We start from the raw sequence: 21,496 nt of genomic DNA on the forward strand, positions 1-21,496 counted from the left end.
CAGCCAGCTGCAGCAGTGGGTAAGATGCATCGCTCTGGTAGTTCAAAGGGCCCTAGGGAACCCTCCTCCACTGTAAATGCTGTCTGTTCTGTCCATGCTGAAAAGGGAAATTGTGAAGCAAAGGCGATGGTAGGTGTTCTCATTTATCCAGAATGCCCCTCCAGCTATCAGCTGTATCCCAGCAGTGCCAGTGTCTGGGCTCTGGATTCAAAACTGAAAGAGCTGGCTACGCTTGTGGACAAACAGAATCCCCTCTCCCTGCTGAGCTAGATGGCCACTCACCCTGTGTCATGCTGTGTCATATGTAACCTCGATTGTAAGCTCCTTGGGGCAGGGACTATGCCTTATTCTCTCAGTAAAGCGCGTGCTACAGTTGTGGTGCTGAATACAAATACTAAATAGTAACTGAGCACCTTTAGTGTCAGAGGGGTGGCCGTGTTAGTCTGAATCTGTAAAAAGCAACAGAGGGTCCTGTGGCACCTTTAAGACTAACAGAAGTGTATTGGGAGCATAAGCTTTCGTGGGTAAGAACCTCACTTCTTCAGATGCAAGACTTCTTGCATCTGAAGAAGTGAGGTTCTTACCCACGAAAGCTTATGCTCCCAATACTTCTGTTAGACTTAAAGGTGCCACAGGACCCTCTGTTGCTTTGAGCACCTTTAAACCATCTTAGAGAGTCTCTCCTGCAATTTGCCACTGGAGGGCAGCACAGGAACAGCTAAATAAAGCAGTATCTCCTTGGAAAACAAATGCAACCATACCTATGCATCTGATTACTAAAGAGCTCTTCTGATTTTTACAGGAGGCTGTTCCTTGTCCCTGCCTCAGTGTGAGAAGGATACAGATACTCCCAGTTTCTGTTCATCGGAACCCAAAGAGTCTGAAGGGAATCTCTCTTTAAAAACACAGTCTAATGCTGAGGAAGGACTTGGGGATTTTTTATAGAGGGTCATTGACCTCTGGCTCAAGCAGCAGGCTGCTGTACACGTTCTGCCCCCAAAATGCAAGGTCTCTATAGCCCCTTCTCTAATATAACACAAGTAATGTTGTGCTCCATGCTGCTACCTTAAACCTAAAGCTGGATTGGATGGAACTTTGTTGCTCTGTATTTGCCAGCTGTTTTAAAAACTAAGCGGAGTTAGGACAGGCTGGTGCCTGAATGGGAGACTTCTAAAGGAAAAGGGAGTTTGTAGAACACACATCTTTTGTGTAATAGACTTGCATAGAAGCTTCAGCCTTCAGCTATGAGTGATAGAGAGAGTAGATTCTCCTCCAGTTTGATAGGAAGTCCAGCTGCACTGGGCTACAGGGGTCCCTGCGTCATTTGTTTGCTGGAATTCTCCTCATCAAAGTAATCCTTCATCTGACTGATCTGAAAACCTTTCTCAGAAATGCTGCTAATGATTATTTTAAAAGCAAAGATTAAGTGCAGAAAACTTCAGTGCAGTATTGTTAAGGCTGAGAATGCAAAAGCATAAGAATCAGGAAATTCAAAAGTTAAGGTTCGCACAGCAACCTGCTCTCAAGCATATCACACCTGGGACATCTGTATTTGTTTGGGTGACTGTTAAATGTGTGCCTTACTATATTTCTACAATGTATTATTACTTGTTATGTGTACTGGGGTAGTACCTAGCCGTCCTCATCACAGACCAGGACCTGCTGTGTTGGATGCTGTGCAAACACCACAAAAACACAATCCCTGCCCCAAAAGAGTTTACAAAGTAACCCCTTGCAGTTGCTAGAGGAACTTGAACTTTTGACTATGTTATTTGTAAAGTGCTGAGACCACCATCTAACTGGAAGAAGCTATTGCAATGTCATTTTCTCTAGAACTCAGCTAAATCTTGGCCATCACAACCAGCTCTGGGAAGAATATTTTTTCTTAGGTTGATTAGTAACACTTTTCTAGCTCTGACTCAGATCCAATCTCCCACCTTTACAATCAAATTCTGCCTCATCTGCACATGAAGGGCTTCTGTTGAAATCTGTAGGTGCCTGGCCCTGAGACAGGAGATACTGTTGCCAGGCTCAGTGCATGGTGTGGTACACCTATTGGCCACTCGATGTCACTATTGCAGCTCACAACTGCAGCCAAAGCCTGATCCCTTTTTCAACAACAAATATGCTGATTTGAATGCAGTGAACATTATTGTGAGGGTCGAAGTACTTGGTGTGGCTTGGTACATGAACGTTTGGAATCTGTTGTGGGACTGACGAAAAGGCTGGCAGGACACGGGCCGGCTAAGGAATCCTGCTTAGCTGAGTGATGGGGTGCACTGCCCGTCTGGGCTGTGAAACACCTGAGTAGAGCCAACGGTAAAGCCCATTTTCCAGCCATGGACACGAACAAGGAGGGTTTATGTGGCTAGGAGAGGGGGTTCGGCTGGTGCTTGCAAACCTACTTGGCCCAGATGAGACGTAACAGAAGGAAGAGGAAAGGAATGACTGGCCCTAATGCTGCTGCCTAGCTTACGCCCTCAGCAGGGAACCCCATTTGCTGATGCTGAGGGAATGTGGAGGTGGTATGGCCCCTCCCAGAGGGGAGCGCTATTTGTGGCCCATTTTAGAGCGTGTGTGATGGAGTGTGACCTTAGTCTGGGGCTGCAGGATCAACAGAGGAGGTGCTTCCCACCGGAGCACAGGAGGGGGCAGAGAAGATGCTCCCCTGGAGGTCAGTATGCACTTTGCTTCTCTTTGTTTCTGGTTGCTGTAGTAGTTACACAGTAACTGCTCCTTCCCATGGGTCCCAGTGGAGTTTTCAGAGACGTGGTCATGAGGGGCCATTACTGGGTCCCCGCTGCAGCAGTGTGTGCGTTGGGGATGAGGGAAGCACACATCCTAGAGGAGGTATTTAAATGTGCTGAATGCACATAAGGCATCAGTAGTAACCCTTCAGCCCTGACCTGGGCCAGGCCACAATGACCCCTTAACATGTCTTGAGCTTGTATAGCCAGACTGGGCCCTTTAAAGGGGCCCATGCATTTTATTGCCACTAACACCAAAGGGGAAGAAAAGAAAAGCAGACTGTGTGCATGGCTCAGGACAGTGAGTGCGCTCTGGCTGCCTTCATTCAGGGGGGTCTGGCTGTCAGCTCCCACCATCCATGACCTGCGGCTGTCTTCTGTATGACCTTCCTCTACACCCTTGGCTCCTGGGAGCCACTCACCCACCCATATGGACTGTGACCTGAAAAACCTGTGCCCTGGGTCTCTCCTCAGGGGTCCCACAAACCCTATATCATTTCTTGTGAAATAAAATAAATAACTATAAGAGAAGGAAGCAAAGTTGGGAACAAGGCAGCTAATGATGCAAATGGCTTTCTCCCAAAGGATTCTGGGATGATTGATACAGAGAGGTCTGCAAAGGGAGTAACTCCTCCCACAACCTCACACTAGCCCCCTACCCTCTTGGCTTAGCAGAAGAGCAAAGATGGGAAGGTAGGTGATTTGATTTTGTGGGTGGAGGAATGTAATAGAGTTGGATGTTGAATTACTGAAAATGTGTGTGCAGGGAGCAAGGAAAGGCGTGTTTCTGGGAAAGGTGAGAATGTGAATGGAAGGGATTCTGAGACTCAGGTGAGTTCTTAAGTGCTCTTCCAGGACCAAGAAAAGAGAAGAGGAGTCAAGATTCCCCTGCCCCTTTCCTTCTGTTCTTCTGCTCCCTGCTCCACTCACTTCCCTTTGGCCTGTTCCGCGCTTATTCCACTGAGATATACCGCACTGACACTTTAGCCCTGTCTTTGATGGCATTCTTTCCTGGGCAGAATGAGCTAGTGGGTGTGTGGTGGAGGTGGAGGGGCCTCTGGAGTCACTAAGCCTAAACTGGAGGAGTATGAGAATACACAGTGTGTTTTCTAAGGACCACATTATTTCCAAGATTCTTGGTGTTCTCAAGCGGTGATCCAAGGGGCACAGCTGCTTGGGTGCCCTTGATAACACATTTGCCATTGCTCCTTTCATTGAACCTTACATTCAGAATGTCTGGAAATTTTGTGCTTTTATATAGAGAGAAAACTGAAACATTCTCTGAAGAGATGAAAGGGTGGGCTGGATTCCTGAAAGGCGAGGTGAATTTTTGTTTTTTAATTTTCAATTTTAACTCCAGATTAATGACATTTCTTGCCTGAAAATTTCCTTAGGGTTTTTAAAACATTGAAGATTTGCTCAATGAGGGGATCCTGGTAAAAAGAGGTTTCTAGCTATCTACATGGGATGTATTATTATTCCAGTTTATAGCTGGCGAAAATGAGAGACAGAGAAAGAGCACTGACTCAAGGAATTCACTTGGCACCTGCTATGCTGAATCTGGGCCTATTCTCAGTTTTCCTATTTGTAAATACGAAGCAGCAGTACAGTGCTTGCCAAATACTCCCCTGGCGCAAACTACTCCCTTTCAGGTTGAAGCCATTACAAATACACTTGGGGAATAAATGCAAGAAGCAAGCTCACCCCCAGACACTTCGACTAAACATTTCCAGAAAAATATTACATAAGAACGGCCATGCTGGATTAGTCCAATGGTCCATCTAGCCCAGTATGCATCTTCTGACAGTGGATGGTGCCAGATGCTTCAGAGGGAATGAACAGAACAGGGCAATTTATCAAGTGATCCATCTCATCGCCCAGTCCCAGCTTCTGGCAGTGAGAGGATTAAGGATATCCAGAGCCAGGGGTTGTATCCCTCACCCTCTTGACTAATAGCCATTGATGGACCTATTTTCCATGAACTTACCTAATTCTTATTTTGAACCCAGTTATACTTTTGGTGCCCTTTGTCATCTCTTATCCATGCTGAACAGTCCCAGTCTTTTTAATCTCTCCCCATAAGGAAGCTGATCCATACCCCAATCATTTTTGTTGCCCTTCTCTGTACTTTTTCTAATTCTAATATATTTTTTGAGGTGGGGTGACGAGGTGTGGGTGTACCATGATGTGATGAATTGGAGAAACTGCACCCCAGCATGGCAGAGATAAAGAGATCCCTTTGGCCCAGCTAGCCCTGTCCTATTATAGCTGCAGCCAATGCCAGGCCTGAAGAGTGTAGAAAAGGAGAGACCGGGGCCAGGTCAGTGCTGACTAGTGAAGAGGCAGGAGCTAGCTAGCACCTTATCTAATAGGAAAGACCAGTAACCTGCCGGCCAAGGCAGCCACCAAGGACCACGTTCTGTCTCCCAGTCAAGGGAGACTGTGGAAGAGACCTAATAGCCTCTGACAACTGAGGTAACTAGGTGACTGCAGCCCAGAGACATTGTGGGGTTTGGATGCACCAAATTTACAGCTGCCCTGCCTGAAAGAGATGGTCCCACAAGAGGGCACCATGGGAGGCAAGCCACACCAGCACATTGGACTATCGGGACCATTCCCCAAACTGAAGGGACTCTGGTAGGAAGTAGCCCAGGGCAGTGGATTTAGACTTCCTGCTTGGAGTGCCCCCTGTTCAGGGGTCATCTCACACAGGGCCCTGGGCTGGGACCTGGTAGAGTGGGAGGGCCTAGGACCTCCTAGCCCAGGAGTTCTCAAACTGGGGGTCGGGACCCCTCAGGGGGTCCTGAGGTTACTACATGGGGGGGTCGCGAGCGGTCAGCTTCCATCCCAAATCCCGCTTTGCCTCCAGCATTTATAATGGTGTTAAATATATAAAGAAGTGTTTTTAATTTATAAGGGGGGTCGCACTCAGAGGCTTGCTATGTGAAAGGGGTCACCAGTACAATAATTTGAGAACCACTGTCCGAGCCCCACTGCCTGAAAGACTGAGGCACCTTGACCAGGGAAACAAGGGGCCATCAAGCATGCCAGCCACTAGGCCACCTGGGCCTCCAAGCACTCTGTTACATACGGATTTATATAGCAGCATTATGATATTTTCTGTCTTATTGGCTATCCTTTTTCTAATCGTTCCTAACATTCTGCTAGCCTTTTTGACTGCCACTACAAATTGAGCAGACATTTTCAGAGAACTATCCATAATGACTCCAAGATCTCTTCTTGAGTGGTAACAGCTAATTTAGACCCATCATTTTGTATGTATAGGTGGGATCATGTTTTCCAATGTGCATTACTTTGAATTTATCAACACTGAATTTCATCTGCCATTTTCTTGCCTAGTTGCCCAGTTTTGTAAGATCCCTTTGTAACTCTTCACAGTCAGCTTTGGACTTAACTATCTTGAGTAATTTTATGTCATCAGCAAACTTTTCCACCTCCCTGTTTACCTCTTTTTCCAGATCATTTAGGAACAGCCCTGATCCCAGTATAGATCCTCGGCAGACCCTGCTATTTACCTTTCTCCACTCTGAAAAATTACCATTTATTCCCTACCCTTTGTTTCCTATCCTTTAACCAGTTACTGATCCATGAGAGGACCTTCCCGCTTATTCCTTGACTGACTACTTTGCTTAAGAGCCTTTGGTAAGGGACCTTATCAAAGGCTTTCTGAAAGTCCAAGTACACTGTGTCTACTGGATCCCCCTTGTCCACATGTTTATTGACTCCATCAAAGAATTCGAATAGATTAGCGATAGGTGATTTCCCTTTACAAAAGCCATGTTGGCTCTTCCCCAACATAACGTTCATCTATGTGTCTGATAATTCTGTTCTTTTCTGTCATTTCAACCACTTTGCCTAGTACTGAAGTTAGGCTTACCAGGCTGTAATTTTCAGGATCACTTCTGGGGCCTTTTTTAAAAATAGGCATTACATTAGCTAGCCACCAATCATCTGGTGCAGAATCTGATTTAAGCGATAGGTTACATCCCACAGTTAGTAGTTCTGCAATTTCATATTTGAGTTCCTTTAAAACTCTTGGATGAATACCATCTGGTCCTGGTGACTTACTTTTTAATGTATCGGTTTGTTCTAAAAACTCCTCTATTGACACCTCAGTCTGGGACACTTCCTCAGATTTGTCACCTAAAAGGAATGGCTCGGGCATAGGAATTTCCCTCACATCCTCTGCAATGAAGACCAATGCAAAGAATTAATTTAGCTTCTCTGCAATGGCCTTGTGTCTTCCTTGAGTGCTCCTTTAGCACTGTGATCATCCAGTCGCCCAGCTGATTGTTTGGCAGGCTTCCTGCTTCTAGCATAAGTCCACAGCTATGCCATTTCCAGCAGATTGGTTTGGTTTGGCAAAGTAAGGGGTCACAGTGGGAAGCTTATGTCAACCTGAACCGTGTCACAGACTAGGTTCTCCATTGGTATTTCAGGTACCCTGGTCTTCAACTCCACTTTCTTATATTGGGGAGGAAACCCTTCTCATAAGAAAAATATCTGGATGCAGCAGACTTAAAGGTACTTGCTACACAGCACTCCAGGCAGGTCATTAGGTGGCAATGACACCCTGATTTTGTTAGAGCATCTCAACTTTTGGATGGGCTCCCAGTCCCCTAAATATAACCTTGCCTTCTCTGCAGTATTTTGTCTACTGGATAGGTGTGAGATACTTTGCAAGCTGAATATCCAAGAGGAGGGAATTCTCCTTTCTGCCCTCTCCCCATATGCCTGTCCAAGCTGTTCCCCTGGAAGTGTAGGGCCTCCAACAGAGGTGCAGCTGAGGAACAGAACCAGCGCAGTTCCCTCAGGGCAGCTAGGAAGCATTGAGCTCCTGAACCAAAAGGACCAGGTAAAGAGAAGAGACCTATGGCTCTTCTTGAGGCCTGAGCCACAGGCAGATGGCTCCCTCTACTGATTGCCAACACAGCAGCCCTGAAACAGACAGAGATCCAAAACTGAAACTCAAGCGCAGTGCTTCCACCCCTGGGTCATCAGGAGACTCCGCCTCTGGCACCAGAGACGATTGTTGTGGTCTGCTGGCCATGGCAGATGCATGGAGATAATGCCTCAGAGAGAGCTACATTCAGTCCTTGCCAGAGGATCTGTTGCCTCGAACACAAGGGCATTGAGAGCTAGGGAGTGGGGGATGTTTGAGTGAAAACTAAAGGGGCTGCTTTTGGATCAAGCCCTGCCTGGCCCCATGGCCCAAGATAGCTGGGGAAGTTGCCTGCTCTCTGCATGGCGCAGCAGTGCTACTGTGCACTTGCAAGAGATGTTTAGATGCTTAGAACAGGGGCTTGGGAATCCAGACTCCTGGGTTCCAGTCCCAGCTGTAGCAGGGGAGTTTGGTTTGGTGGGTTAGAGTGCCAGGAACAGGGACCATGGCTTTAGTCTGTGTTTCTAGAGCACCTTGCACGCACTCCATGACTGAGGCTCCTAGGTGCTACTGTGATATAGATGATAATACATCAGCCTCCTCGGTTCTATTACAAACTTTGCCACTTACTCTGTTTGTCCTTGGACACATCTCTTCCTCTCTGTGCCTCAGTTTCCTTATTTGTACAATGGGGATTATACTGATGTGTCTTAAAGGGAGTTGTGATGCTGAATTAATCAATGTGCGTAAAGCATTTTAAGGTTCTAGGCTGAAAGGACCTGCAGAAGGACAAAGCCTTGTTGTTACTGGGGCTTAATAGGAGCACGTCTGAAACAGAAGTTCAGGCTGCCTGGAGCTCACTTGTTCCTGGAGAAAGAGCTGGTTTGCTTTGCTGAGCCATTATCATTTAGTGCCATGTGTGCTGCTTACCTGTTACATTTTATATACAAAACCTCCAATATCATTGGCAGGTGCTTCAAACTGCAGCTGATACGGTGCCGCAAAAAACAACTCAGTGTCCCAGAAGCCATTTGTTCTCTGCAGAGTTGCCCATAAAGCTGTCATTTTTCACTAGCAGCATTATCTGTGAAGGGGTCAGTGCGGCTTTTCTCTGGGCAGAGTTAATACAGTGTGGTTGAAAGATCAACACTGGTGCCTCCTTTCACTTGTGTGAATTACAAGGCCACATCATTAACTTGAATTTTCCCTCCCCGATCAGATGTGTGGCATAGACACAGAGCTCTCTGGAGCCTCCACAAGGAAAGTGGAAAGGTCTGAAATACGCTTGACCCAGATTTCTAAAGTCCCTGGTGGGACACACCACTGCAGCATATTTATCTGTCTACTTGTTCGTGTGTCTAGATACTTACACACAGGGCCGGCTCCAGGCACCAGCCCACCAAGCATGTGCTTGGGGCGGCGCCTGGAGGGGGGCGGCGCGGCGGGGCCCCGGCCGGGCTCGCCGCCCTCCCCCCGGCGCTCCGGCCGGTCGGGGAGAACGGAGAGCCCCAGCTGGGCTCTCCGCCCTGCTCCCGGCACTCTGGCCGCCGGGGGCTCTCCGCCCTCCCCCCGGCACTCTGGCCACCGGGGAGAGCGGAGAGCCCCGGCCGGGCTCGCCGCCCTCCCCCCGGCGCTCTGGCCGCCGGGGAGAGCGGAGAGCCCCGGCCGGGCTCGCCGCCCTCCCCCCGGCGCTCTGGCCGCCGGGGAGAGCAGAGAGCCCCAGCCGGGCTCTCCGCCCTGCTCCCGGCGCTCTGGCCGGTCGGGGATTGCGGGCCCGCGGCCGGGCTCGGCGCCCTCCCCTGCCGCACTAGGGCGGCAAAAAAGCCAGAGCCGGCCCTGCTTACACACCATCTCTGTGGAACCCAAGTGTCTTAGTATCTGTGTCCTTCCTTATCCAGCTGCATCAGCTGGATCCCTAGTTCCAGGTCCGATGGAAGCTCTTGGTGATTTGCACACACGTCCCTGCCCCATAAATGAGCCAGATTTCATTTATCCTCCGCCCAGTCCACTCGAACTCCATGATCTACCCTCAGTTCTGGTGTGTGGCATGGCTTAGGATGTGACATGTGTTGTGTGCTCTGCTGTGTTCGGTGGGTGACCTTCCACTAGCATTAGGAGGGACTCAAGGGTTCTCTGTTGTTTCTGCAGAATGGATGGTGGCAGTCAGGGCAGCCAGTGCTTAAAGTCATCCGAAAAAGCTGGGAGTCCATCATTTTCTACAGAAATGAAAGCAAATCACATCTGCCTGTCCTCCTCCTCCCCCCCTCCCCCCCCCCCCCCCCCCCCCGCAACATCAATTCTGCCTCCGGCCCCACTTCTGCTTCTCCTGCAACTCCTGGGGTCTGTGGGGCTGCAGTGGGGTCCCCGCTCCCCTTCTCAGGCTGAGTGTTGCAGGGAGGGAAAGAGAAGGGGAGGGGAAAGGAGCAGAAAAGCCCTCCCCTTATGCACAGGAGGGGAAGGAGGGAGCAGAACTACCCTCAGCATCTCTGCTCTGTTTGCTCCTGCCTCACTCCCTCAGCATCTCTGATTGGCTGCTTTCATCTCAGGAGGCAGGGCAAAAAGGAAAGCAATCAGAGGGGTTCCTCCCCATCCCCAAGGCAAGGCTGAAATGTATGCTGCTCAGCCACCTGACTTGAGTTGTAGAAGTTTTGTTTGTGTGTCTGCAACCCATTTCAACCAGGCGCACATTGAGTGCCGAGGGCAGCAGAATGCCGTGCAGAGACTCATAGAATCATAGAATATCCGGGTTGGAAGGGACCTCAGGAGGTCATCTAGTCCAACCCCCTGCTCAAAGCAGGACCAATTCCCAACTAAATCATCCCAGCCAGGGCTTTGTCAAGCCGGGCCTTAAAAACCTCCAAGGAAGGAGACTCCACCACCTCCCTAGGTAACGCATTCCAGTGCTTCACCACCCTCCTAGTGAAATAGTGTTTCCTAATATCCAACCTAGACCTCCCCCACTGCAACTTGAGACCATTGCTCCTTGTTCTGTCAGTTGTGGTCAAGGCAGTGAAGCACAGCACATGGTTATACCTTTGGGAGAGGGTGCAGGAGGAGCGAAGAGAAGGAAGTTGCTAGGGGAACAACCCTGCACCCCAGGGTGAGATTTAGAGGCCCAAGGGTACTCTAGACAATCTGATCATGAAACTATAAAGGCCTGAGGCAATGGGGCCCTTGCTAACCCATGCAGTGATATAGCCAGAGCAATGTCAGTTGCAGAGACACTTAGCTAGTGACTTGGCAACACTGTGAGAACCAGCACTGGACGTCAGCCTGTATTGGAGGATTCCTGCTTCCTGGCCTTGGTTTTCTGTTGTCTCTCATGATGCTCTTTTTGGCCCATGGTTCCAAGTTTAAGTGCATGCACCACCCTGGGGAATGCTTCCTTTGTAATGCTATTTCTTCTCTTTCCTGTCCTTTTCCTTGTAGGGAGGCGTGAAAGTCCTAATCACAGGCCCCTGGCAGGAAGCCAGCAATAACTACAGCTGTCTGTTTGATCAGATCTCAGTGCCTGCATCTTTAATACAGCCAGGGGTGCTGCGCTGTTACTGCCCAGGTAAGATATGCCCATCTCATGCAGCTGGTGATATAATGGCTGGACTGTGCCATATGAACTCAGCTTAGCCAGCCGGGCAGCGAGTATCAGGGCATGAACCTAACCATGGGTGTTCGTGTTAGCATTACTCAGCAGAGAGCTGAGCCAAAGTATGTGTTTACCCAGCTTACTGAAATGAACAGGAGAAATAATGACACTTAGTAAATGTTCTGGGGAGCAGCAGGTGGAAGGTGGGGGTGACGGAGAGGATGTACACCCAGGTCACATTGCAGAGCAGTCACAATAGCTGTGGACTTGTACATATAGTGCAGCAGTTCTGTGAACAATCCTCTGAGCCCAGTACAGCGCTCTCGTGCTGGGTAGCACTTACCCATGTGAGGGGTCTCTTGCATTCAGTTACGGTGCCTGGCCCTCACTGCGAGCCACAGCAAGTCCTGGCCAGTGTACAGTGTGATGGGCCTGATGTGACAGCGCTGAGCCCCCGACACTGTTCTGACTGATCCAAGCACTGCCAGTGTGGTAAGTGCTGAACAGGATACGGAGATCAAAGCAGTCCCTGCGCCCAGGGCTTACTGTCTAAAGCAGACACATTGAGGGCAGATGGACCAGGAGCCCCGGGAGGTGTGTAACCCTTCTTTAGCTCTGATCTAACTCTTCTCCTAGTGTAATGACGAGGGAAGAAGCATTTCATGTGGATTATAGTGATTATAGTAAAGAACTGACCTTTCAGCAAGAATTTGAGAGAGGTGCGGGTGGGACTGGAATACTCACCCCAATAATATGGGATGGGTGGAGTTGACCTGTCAGTGAAATGGGGGTGATCTAGCAGGGCAGTGCTGGCAAAAGTGGTGTCATTAAGGCCTGGCACTGATCCATCACGTTCTAACTCCACAAGTGTGGCTGCTTCATCTCTAGATGTGGGGCCTTCTTTGAGACTCACCCATACAGCCTGGCTTTCTTCTCTAAGGGCTTCTCTGCAGCAAGCCAGGGTGTGTATGCACAGCACGCTAGCCTGCCGTGCACCAGCTGACCATGTAGGCCAGCACTAAAGTCTTGGTGACCTCAGCTGCTTCCTCTCCTCCCAGATGCTCCCCTTCCCTGGCATTGGCAGCCATCCTTGATGCATCTCTCACTTTCTCACCCAACTGTCTCCATCTTGTGGCACCAAGCTGTGTGTGAACTAGTAAGATGGCGAATTCTGTGGGTCAGGGAACTGTCTCCTCCTGCATCGTTAAAGCACTTCACTCATATTATAGCTAAAAAATAAGTTTCTCCCAAAAGACTGGGGTCTTCTGCTTCTTGTGCTGCAAATGGGCAGACATCCTGACTCACTCTAAGGGGAGAGGCCAGCGAGGATGATTTCCCTACATCCTTCCCTGATGTGTTACATGATCGATTATGTGTCATTGCAGGGTATGCCTCAAACTAACCTATCACAGGGCAGGAGGAATGAAGAAAACCAGAGACTCTGTGCACTTGGAATGGAATTAGGGTCCTGGTATCGCAGCCCTGGGATTCGTCCAGGGCTGTTTCCCCCATTTCTGCATGGCAGATTGTGCCCCCTTCAGCTGGAATTGCGTTTACCTTTGATGAACGCATTGCATCTCCCTCTGGCTCTAATAAGTGACAAAGCTGGATAAGCAAACTGGAAAATCAGAGTATGATTTAATCAGAAAAACAGAATGGTTAATCCTAGAACACAACGACTTTCACGTCAAGTGGGGGAACTTTAAAGGAAAGTAACAGAGATATAGACAAATAGATTGAATACAAATAATAAAAAAGTTAATTAGAATAGAGCGAATCCATGTTTTAAACCCTAACAGCAGAGTGCAGATTTAATATATGCTGCAAAATGTCCAAACCACCCAAATAGGCTCTGTTTATAGTGATTAGACAAGTATTGCTTTTTCAGGGTAAGAGATCAAGAAGAAAAAAAAGAAAAATATTCAGCAAGTGAAAAGACACAAAAGATATTAAGATCATTGATTGATTAAGAAATAAAGTGTAGCAAAGCAAGTGCCTGCAGAAGGAAATAAAAAACTGGCAAGATAAAGTATCAGGGGGTAGCCGTGTTAGTCTGTATCTACAAAAACAACAAGGAGTCTGGTGGCACCTTAAAGACTAACAGATTTATTTGGGCATAAGCTTTCGTGGGTAAAAACCTCTGAAGAAGTGAGGTTTTTACCCACGAAAGCTTATGCCCAAATAAATCTGTTAGTCTTTAAGGTGCCACCAGACTCCTTGTTGTTTTTGGCAAGATAAAGTATCACCAGCATGACCAAAAGAGTATCAGAGAGAGAGAACTTCCATGTCATTTGTCTTCTGTATTACATTAAAAAAACAACCAAGCCATTGAGTTTAAAAGATCATAAGAAATTATGGGAAAATTAAAGTCTCTGAAGACTTCTGAAGTTTAAGTAATATTATTAATAATTGCCCCTTATATGGCACTTTCCATCTTCTAAACACTCTACAAATGAATGTTAATTAATGAATCCTCATAACACCTTTGAGAGGCAGGTAAGTAAGTATTATCACCCTCATTTTACTGATGGGTCAACTGAGGCAGAGAGCGTCATGTCTTATTGAAGCCACAGAAGGAATTAGGGTCAGAGCCAGCACCTAGCTCCTAGCACAGTGTTCAGACCCACCTTTCTCTAAGGCTCCAAAAAACCATGGGGAAAGCAGCAGTCAAAGACAAAGAAGATGATGCCAGCTAAGGACCCCTCTGACCCATTTGCACTCAGGGCAGCAGCAGGGCCGGTGCTACCATTAAGGCAAACTAGGCGGTTGCCTAGGGCGCCAAGATTTGGGGGTGCCAAAAAGTGGTGCCCCCAATTTTTTTTTACAGTGTTCCTGGGCTGGGCTGCGCTGCCAGCGGCACGCTGACACGTACGGCTCAGACTCCCTCTCCCAGCGCAGCGGCCGCTCCACTTCTCCCACCTCCCAGGCTTGCAGCACCAATCAGCTGTTCGGCGCCGCAAGCCTGGGAGGGGAGGAAAATTAGAGCGGGGCCGGCGTGCTCGGGGAGGAGGCGGAGCAGAGGTGAGCTGGGGTGGGGAGCTGCCGCACGGCTCCCCAGGACGGGGGGGGTGGGGAGCTGTCGCGGGTGGGGGTGCCTCAGGGCGGGGGGTGGAGGGAAGTTGCCACAGGGCTCCCCACCCCAGCTCACCTCTGCTCCGCTGCTCCACTTCTCCCGCCTCCCAGGCTTGCAGCGCCAATCAGCTGTTTGGCACCACAAGCCTGGGAGGGGAGGAGAATTAGAGCGGGGGCGGCATGCTCGGGGAGGAGGCGGAGCAGAGGTGAGCTGTGGTGGGGAGCTGCTGTACAGCTCCCCGTGGGGGGGCGCCTCAGGGCGGAGGGGGGAGGAGCTGCTGCAGGGCTGGGGCGGGGCGCAAGGTGGAAGTTTCGCTTGGGTGCGAAACTTCCTTGCACTGGCCCTGGGCAGCAGGAAAGATGCTTGGAAAGGTACCAGGAGAATGAGCTGATTGGAGAGACCAGCCGGGACTGGGAACTACCTTAATCAGGATTATTCTTCGGAAGCAGTTAGCTCTGGTCCTGACTCTCCTCTGCCTTGTACCTTGTGTTGTCATTTCTACATAAACACGGTGAATATAAACAAAATCAAATGAAAACTTTTCTCTCTCTCACATTGGTGATGGTGTCTTACACTCAGCTTTATCAGGTGCAAGGCAATAGAGAACTGAGCCCACGGTATATGACACGGGTTTTTATTCTGTTTCCCAAATCTCTTGTGTGGTTGTTTTGGGGAGTATAAGAAAGAGTCACTGGCAGTACTTTAAGATGACCTATATCCAGCTTGGAGAACTATTAATTAAAGTTGTTTAGGGGTCAGCAGTCATGCTTCTGTGATTTTAATCTATCTAAATTACCTGGACAGAGCCCAGCTGTAACTTGTATACTTTTACTAAGAGCACCAAAATTGAGTAAATTGTAAATCTAGAGAGTGACACGAGGGAAGCACCAATTAATTAACTGCTGTTTTGATACCTAAATGCAGTAAGTTACACACAAGATCCTGAGCTGTGAATTCCTCTAGGCCTGGAGAATTTCAAAAGGGAGCTGAGAATTGGTGTAAACTGCTCCATAGAAATCCCTAGATCCCCAGCGAAACAGATGCAAGTAACACCTACCATGACGGTTTTTCCACTATGGTGACTAGAGTGTCCTGTCTAAGCTATTAAGTCAGTGGAGCAGCTCCCTCCATGGCATAGCTAGAATGGCAATGGCAATACACTTTCGTCATTAGATAGCTATTTTCTAAAAGAATATTTAAAACCACATTGAGCCCAGGTAGTGCTTACTCAGACAAAACTCCCAGTGAAGTACATGGACAGAGTGTGCCTGTCCTTCATGAGCCCGGATGGAGAACTGACCTCCATGTTCCTAGTAAAAACAAAGACAGGAAGATTATCAGGATCAGCCCCCTTTCTCCAGACTTCTTGCCCAATCAGCTGTGGAGCTTCAGCCCTCAGCATCATTCTTTCCACTTTTATAAGCAGTTTGTTCTTATGTAAAGTTTCTGTATAAGTTTTATATGTAATAATAGCGAATAGAATACCAAGGAAGCTCTCCTCACATGTACAAAGCTATTTCTGTTGATACAACAGAGACACCCCAGAGTATCCATAGGAGAGCTTCCTTGTATTCTATGGGCTGCACCACTGTGTGTGTGTTGTCCCATAGATTATTCGAACAGCACTTTGGAGAGTTGTTGTGCATTAGTAAACTCATATCCCAGTTTTCATTTAGAAGCCTTGAATTAATTAGTTTTAAAATAATGTCTTGTTTTTTCCTTTTAACATAGAACATTAAACTTTAACTGGAACCAGGAGCTGCACTTACTGTCCCTTTACATCTCCCATGGAGATGTCATAGTTTCTGTACCTTCTCTTTGGTCTTAATCAGGTATGGCACTTTCAGGATCTTTGCAGAGGCTTTGTATGGCCTTGCACTGGAGCTTAGTATTTGGCTTGATGTGCATGAAAAAACAACTTCACTGTAGCATCAGAGGAAAGTTTGTGATAACGTAATACTGAGTTATTTATTAATCTTTTAATCACTCCAACATACGTGCAATCTGTGTCAATCTGCCAATGGAGTCTGCAGTCTACAGCATATCTCCAGGTTAGATGAACCTGATAAACATCTTTGACTTTCCAGCTGTGCAAAGCACAGAAACACTGTTCTCAGATGCCCTTTCTGCTCTTGCTCTCTCCCTTTGCATATGACAAGAGCCGTAGAACAAAACTGAATCATGCATTCCTGCAGATAAATCCCTGTTCTTACCACTTGTTCTTTGTTTTTAGCTCATGATACCGGGCTCGTGACTCTGCAAGTTGCCTTCAACAATCAGATCATCTCCAACTCTGTGGTGTTTGAATATAAAGCCAGAGCTCTACCAACCCTGCCTTCCTCCCAGCATGACTGGCTGTCCTTGGATGGTAAGGAGTATATTCAGTGTCCCTTAACAAAGTTTACCACACGTGGGTACAGTGGAGTAAAGAGAGCAGCTCCTCATGTGGGGGTGGGGAAAGGAGGTGAGTCTTAGCTGTACTGAGTTTCTCTTGCTCATTGTTTCAATATTACTCCATTTCGGAGAACATTTGCTGAAATTTCTCAGTGTCTTTTTGGTGTGCACAAACTATTTAGCTGGGGAGCCTGTGGCCCAAAGTTTGATCCATTTTTGGGGGGAGGGGAGGATGCTTCCTGTGTAATAGCAAACTGACTGTCCCAAAGAAAGGGGCCTGAGTGGTCACCACTGTCAGGGCCAGCCCCAGGCATGCTGCTCCTTCTGTCAGAACTCTGAGCTTCGTCTTGTCAGGAAAAATTCTAAAATGTCCCATTTGTTCCCCCTTTCTGTGCTAAAAAAAGTCTGTGTAACTAACCCAGTGGTTTTCAACCTTTTTTTCATTTGTGGACCCCTAAAAAATTTCAAATTGAGGTGCGGACCCCTTTGGAAATCTTAGACCTAGTCGGCAGACCCCAGATTTGAAAACCACTGAACTAAACAAAATACAGATGGGAAGATGGTGAGTCTAGTCAGTGCCTAGAGAGAGAATCTCCAAGAGCAAGGCAGGGCTGATCCACACCTTCTGAATGCATTCAGGACCCGCAGATCTGATGGATACAATCTGTGGTATTTATGGTGTCCAAATCTCACTTTAAAATCGTGATTTATTAAACAGTGCAGACATAGATTATGCCCAGCAACTGAGAGTCTCGGATCCCATTGCAGTCTAATTCTCATGGGCCTGCACAACATCTGTGAGCAGGGACGAGGTAGACGTTCTTTGGCATGTATGGTTCAAGGACATGCTTTTTTTCTCAAAGATTCTAAGATGCTGCCTCGTCCCCCATTCTTAGTGGGAATGGGGTACAAACTATAAAATCATTAGTTACTAGCCAGGCAGTCTGAAGCTGAGTCCATCTCTCTTGCCCTGATTTGACTGACCACAATAGAATGTGGTTACGTTTTGCTAGATGTCAGAGCTGATAAATTATTGGCAACCTCAATGGGAACACGTGCTTTATCCTTAATATTTATCTCGTAATTCTGTGCCCCTCAAAAATTCTTTTAAAAGAGACTGATTGCAGCAGAATAGGGTTGTAAGAAGTATAGAAAGGGAACCAGGGGAGTTCTCTACTCTCAAGGGTTCAGCATACCTGCCAGGGAGAACTGAGTTGCCACATAAAATACATGCTGCCAGCAGGTGTAAAACCTGTTGAGAAAGAAAGAGAAGAGATTTGCAGCTGCTATTGAATGCACCCAGGAAGCAACTGATCCAGTGACTGGTCTCAAGTTATTTTTGTAAAACATTGACTGCTGGAAGTTTATTGGTTTTCTCTTCAGCTAAGCATTAGGCAAGTTGCCAACATTAACTGACTGGACAGCCACTTCATTTCTCTTCCTGTCTGTGATTGCCAAGGAGATGTGCCTTCCAGCTCAGGCCCTGGAGACCTGGGGAAAGTAACTGATTTGTGTTAGCAACCTTGACAGTCTGGAAAGAGACCATGGAAAGGTTACCATTTTTTCATCCCTTACTTCACGAGAGAGTCTTGATTTGCTAGGCACTGCAATGTATTCTGTCCAGTTTTAGAAAAAGTCCTAACATCACTGTTTGTTGATCCATTCATTTGACGATTTTTGTATTCTCATATAATCCATTGGGCAAATCTGATTTAGCAAAATCCCCACTATTCAGAGAACCAGTAGCTAATAAAGAGAGAGAACTGATGTAAGTTATATAAAAGAAGTCAAGGGAGAAGTAGCTTGTACGTATGCAATATATGCCATATTGGAGACTGGAACATGGGAAATAATGGGTTAATATACTGGTTCTGTTAACTCTTTAGTCCAGTGGTTTTCAACATTTTTTCATTTGTGGACCCCTAAAAAATTTTGAATGGAGGTGTGGACCCCTTTGGAAATGTTAGACATAGTCTACAGACCTCCAGGGGTCCATGGAGCACAGGTTAAAAACCATTGCTTTAGTCAATTAACCTCATACTATTCTGTCTGTCTGCTAAAGATGTGGCAATCATTACACAACATTTGCTTTTGGAAATTCACCTTTAGAGGCATCTTTATTGGATATTTTAAAAAATAAGAGAGTTGTTATAATTAAAACAGTCTGAAGTAGAATACGTTTACTAGTGTGATTGGATGTATAATACATTCACATTGGACATGACTAATAATTAGAACTGTTTCAACTGAAACTGCAGAAGCACTTGAACTCAGCCTCAAGTCTGATTCAGACTGGCCACAAACCAGCAGGAGCTTGTGCTTGGAAATTGTCCATAGAAGCCTTTGGCAGGCTTCTCTGCTCTATCTGGATAGTCCCAAACTTTATCAGGTTCTTTCTTTATGGTGTATGATGAGTCTGAGCTTGATTAGATGAGACAGTCAGATGGGGCAAGTTGCCTAGCTCTGGTGTCTTGTAATGGCAGAGCATATATTATGGCACCTAGAGACTATCGTGGTTGATGCATTACAAATATCTCAGACAGATAAAAATGAATGCAAGAGAAAGCTCAGTAGAAACCACTTTAGGTTGCTTTCTGAGAGAGTGATGTGTATGTACGTGCTGCATTTGAGCCAGAAAAGCCAAGAAAAGATAATTCCTCTGAACCTGTGTGTGTGTGATTTTGGTGGTCTATTACATTATCTTTCTATGATTCCCGATTATTATAGCAGTATACTGGTCACAAGTTCTGTCTACGTACCTACCCACCTGTGATGGGTTGCCCCCCCTTCTGGAGTGCCACCTGATGTACTGGGGTATCACTGAGCCCGCCTGTTCCACCAGCCTGGGCTCCCTCACCCTGTCCTGCTAAGCCAGGCCCTCAAGCCTCCTCTGGCACACACACAGGTAGGGGCACACCCAGCTGCAGAAAGACACAGACACTGGAATCAGCTCTGCATGGGAAGGCTTTCACCTAAGGAATTGCCCAGCATGCACGTGCACTCCTCCTCTGGAGAGTAAACCCCAAAATTGCATTGTCTTGCGCTGCACAGAGAACTGTACAGCGTGAGCTCATTGAAATTCGCCCCCTCCCTCAGTGTGGAAAGAGAGATTCACAGCTTCTCCCCCCCCCCCCCATTATGAATTACACAAACTGGGTTTAAAACAAAAACAAGTTTATTAAGTACAAGAGGTAGATTTTAAATTCTTATAAAGGATAGCCAACAGATCAATGCAGATCACCTTAGTAAATAAACAAAAACCGCAAACTGAGTTTAACACGCTAGAGAGGTAGGATATAAATTAGCAAATTCTCACCCTGAGTGATAAACAGGCTGGCAGACTCTTTAAGACGCAAGTTGCCTTGGCTTTCCCAGGTTTTCATACACAAGCTAAAGATCCTTCTAGCCTGGGACCATCTCTTCCCACAGTTCAGTCCTTGCCCTTCAGGTGTTTCCAGGTGTGTTGTTGCAGGGAGAGTGAGGTACTTTCATGATGTCATTGTCTCCCTTTTATATCTTCTCCCCACTTGCTAGAAACCTCTTTGGCTGTGACCTGGGTCAAACAGTTTCCATTGTGTAGTGCTATCTCTGAGAGGTTTCTATTGTCCACAGATTCTGGGGTAATCCTTGTGCTTGTGTGCATTTCCTTAATAAGCCATTAACATTGTTTGGCCTTTTTACTGTTGTACCTGAAAGGCTGCTCGTGGGTGTTCCCAACCTCATAATATATTTCAGTAATACATACATAGCAAAACTTCATAACTTCACATACAGAAAAGATACATACATACAAATAGGATAATCATATTCAGTAAATCATAACTGTTCCACTGATACCTCATTTCCACAGAACACATCTTAGTTATGCCATATTCATATCATAACACTACCTATATGAAGAATGTGGGGCGTAGGGTCACACAGTGTACTGGTCACAAGTTCTGTCTACCTACCTACCCAATCACCCACCCACATCACCAAACTATCGGAGTGCTCATGGTTTCAGTTTCTCATAACTTTCTGATTGGGTGGGGAGGGGGCTACATTTTCGAGGTCTTGTCTGTACCCAAAAGCAACTTTTGGGAAGTCTTGGCATTACTGGATCAGCCATTTTTGAGCAGGGTGAGCATGTGGAAAAATCACTTTTTCTGTAGTCAGAACGCAAACATGCTTATGACCTTTCCATGTAGAGCTCTATCAGCAAAACAGTTTGGGGCCGGGAAATAGCCCTTGATGAGGAGCCGTGTGTGACCATGTGCCAGAGGAGGAAACTGAGTTTGATTTTACCATGTTCTGAGCATTTGAAAATCATGCAGTCAGCATGTGCTGTAGATGTTTTTCACTGAGCTGGAAAAGGGTGCCTGTTACATGTGGGTGGCTGCACTGTACAAGGAGAGATTTGTAGGCATCAGGCTATCACTGGTGCTGATGAACTCAGGTAATGGGTTGGTTCCTCAGGATTTTGCCATGTGGCAGAAGATTCTGTAGGGTCATGGAAGGTGTGAGGAGAAGAAGGAACCCCACTGTGCTGCACAGGAGGAGCATTTAGTGTCCTGGGTAGCTTGGCTCATGCTCATCTGTTCTGTCTGAGATGGACATCACTGTGCATGTTACTTCTTGCTGATTGGTGGTGCAGCCTTTCCTTTTTGTCTGCTCTGTCTGATTCTCTTAGCTGTGTTAATCGTCTCTCTTCCTTGGCAGGATGAGTCATATATTTCTGATGCACACACACGATTTATTTATGGGCTTGTCACGCTCTATCTGTTGGCTGCTCTTTTGTGTCTTGCTAAGTTATT

The 21,496-nt window shown here is 47.1% G+C and overlaps 1 protein-coding gene across 1 annotated transcript in view; it reads left to right on the top strand.

Moving 5' to 3' along the window:
* Positions 1-21,496, top strand: part of CAMTA1 (calmodulin binding transcription activator 1) — a 929,563-nt gene that overhangs the window by 817,752 nt on the left and 90,315 nt on the right. Inside the window, exons 9-10 of the mRNA XM_065421212.1 lie at positions 11,080-11,206; positions 16,540-16,674. Of these exons, the coding sequence (XP_065277284.1) occupies positions 11,080-11,206; positions 16,540-16,674 (262 nt within the window). The remainder of the gene's footprint in view (positions 1-11,079; positions 11,207-16,539; positions 16,675-21,496) is intronic.

The sequence above is a fragment of the Emys orbicularis genome, chromosome 22 (genome assembly GCF_028017835.1).
Source record: "Emys orbicularis isolate rEmyOrb1 chromosome 22, rEmyOrb1.hap1, whole genome shotgun sequence".
NCBI lineage: Eukaryota > Metazoa > Chordata > Testudines > Emydidae > Emys > Emys orbicularis.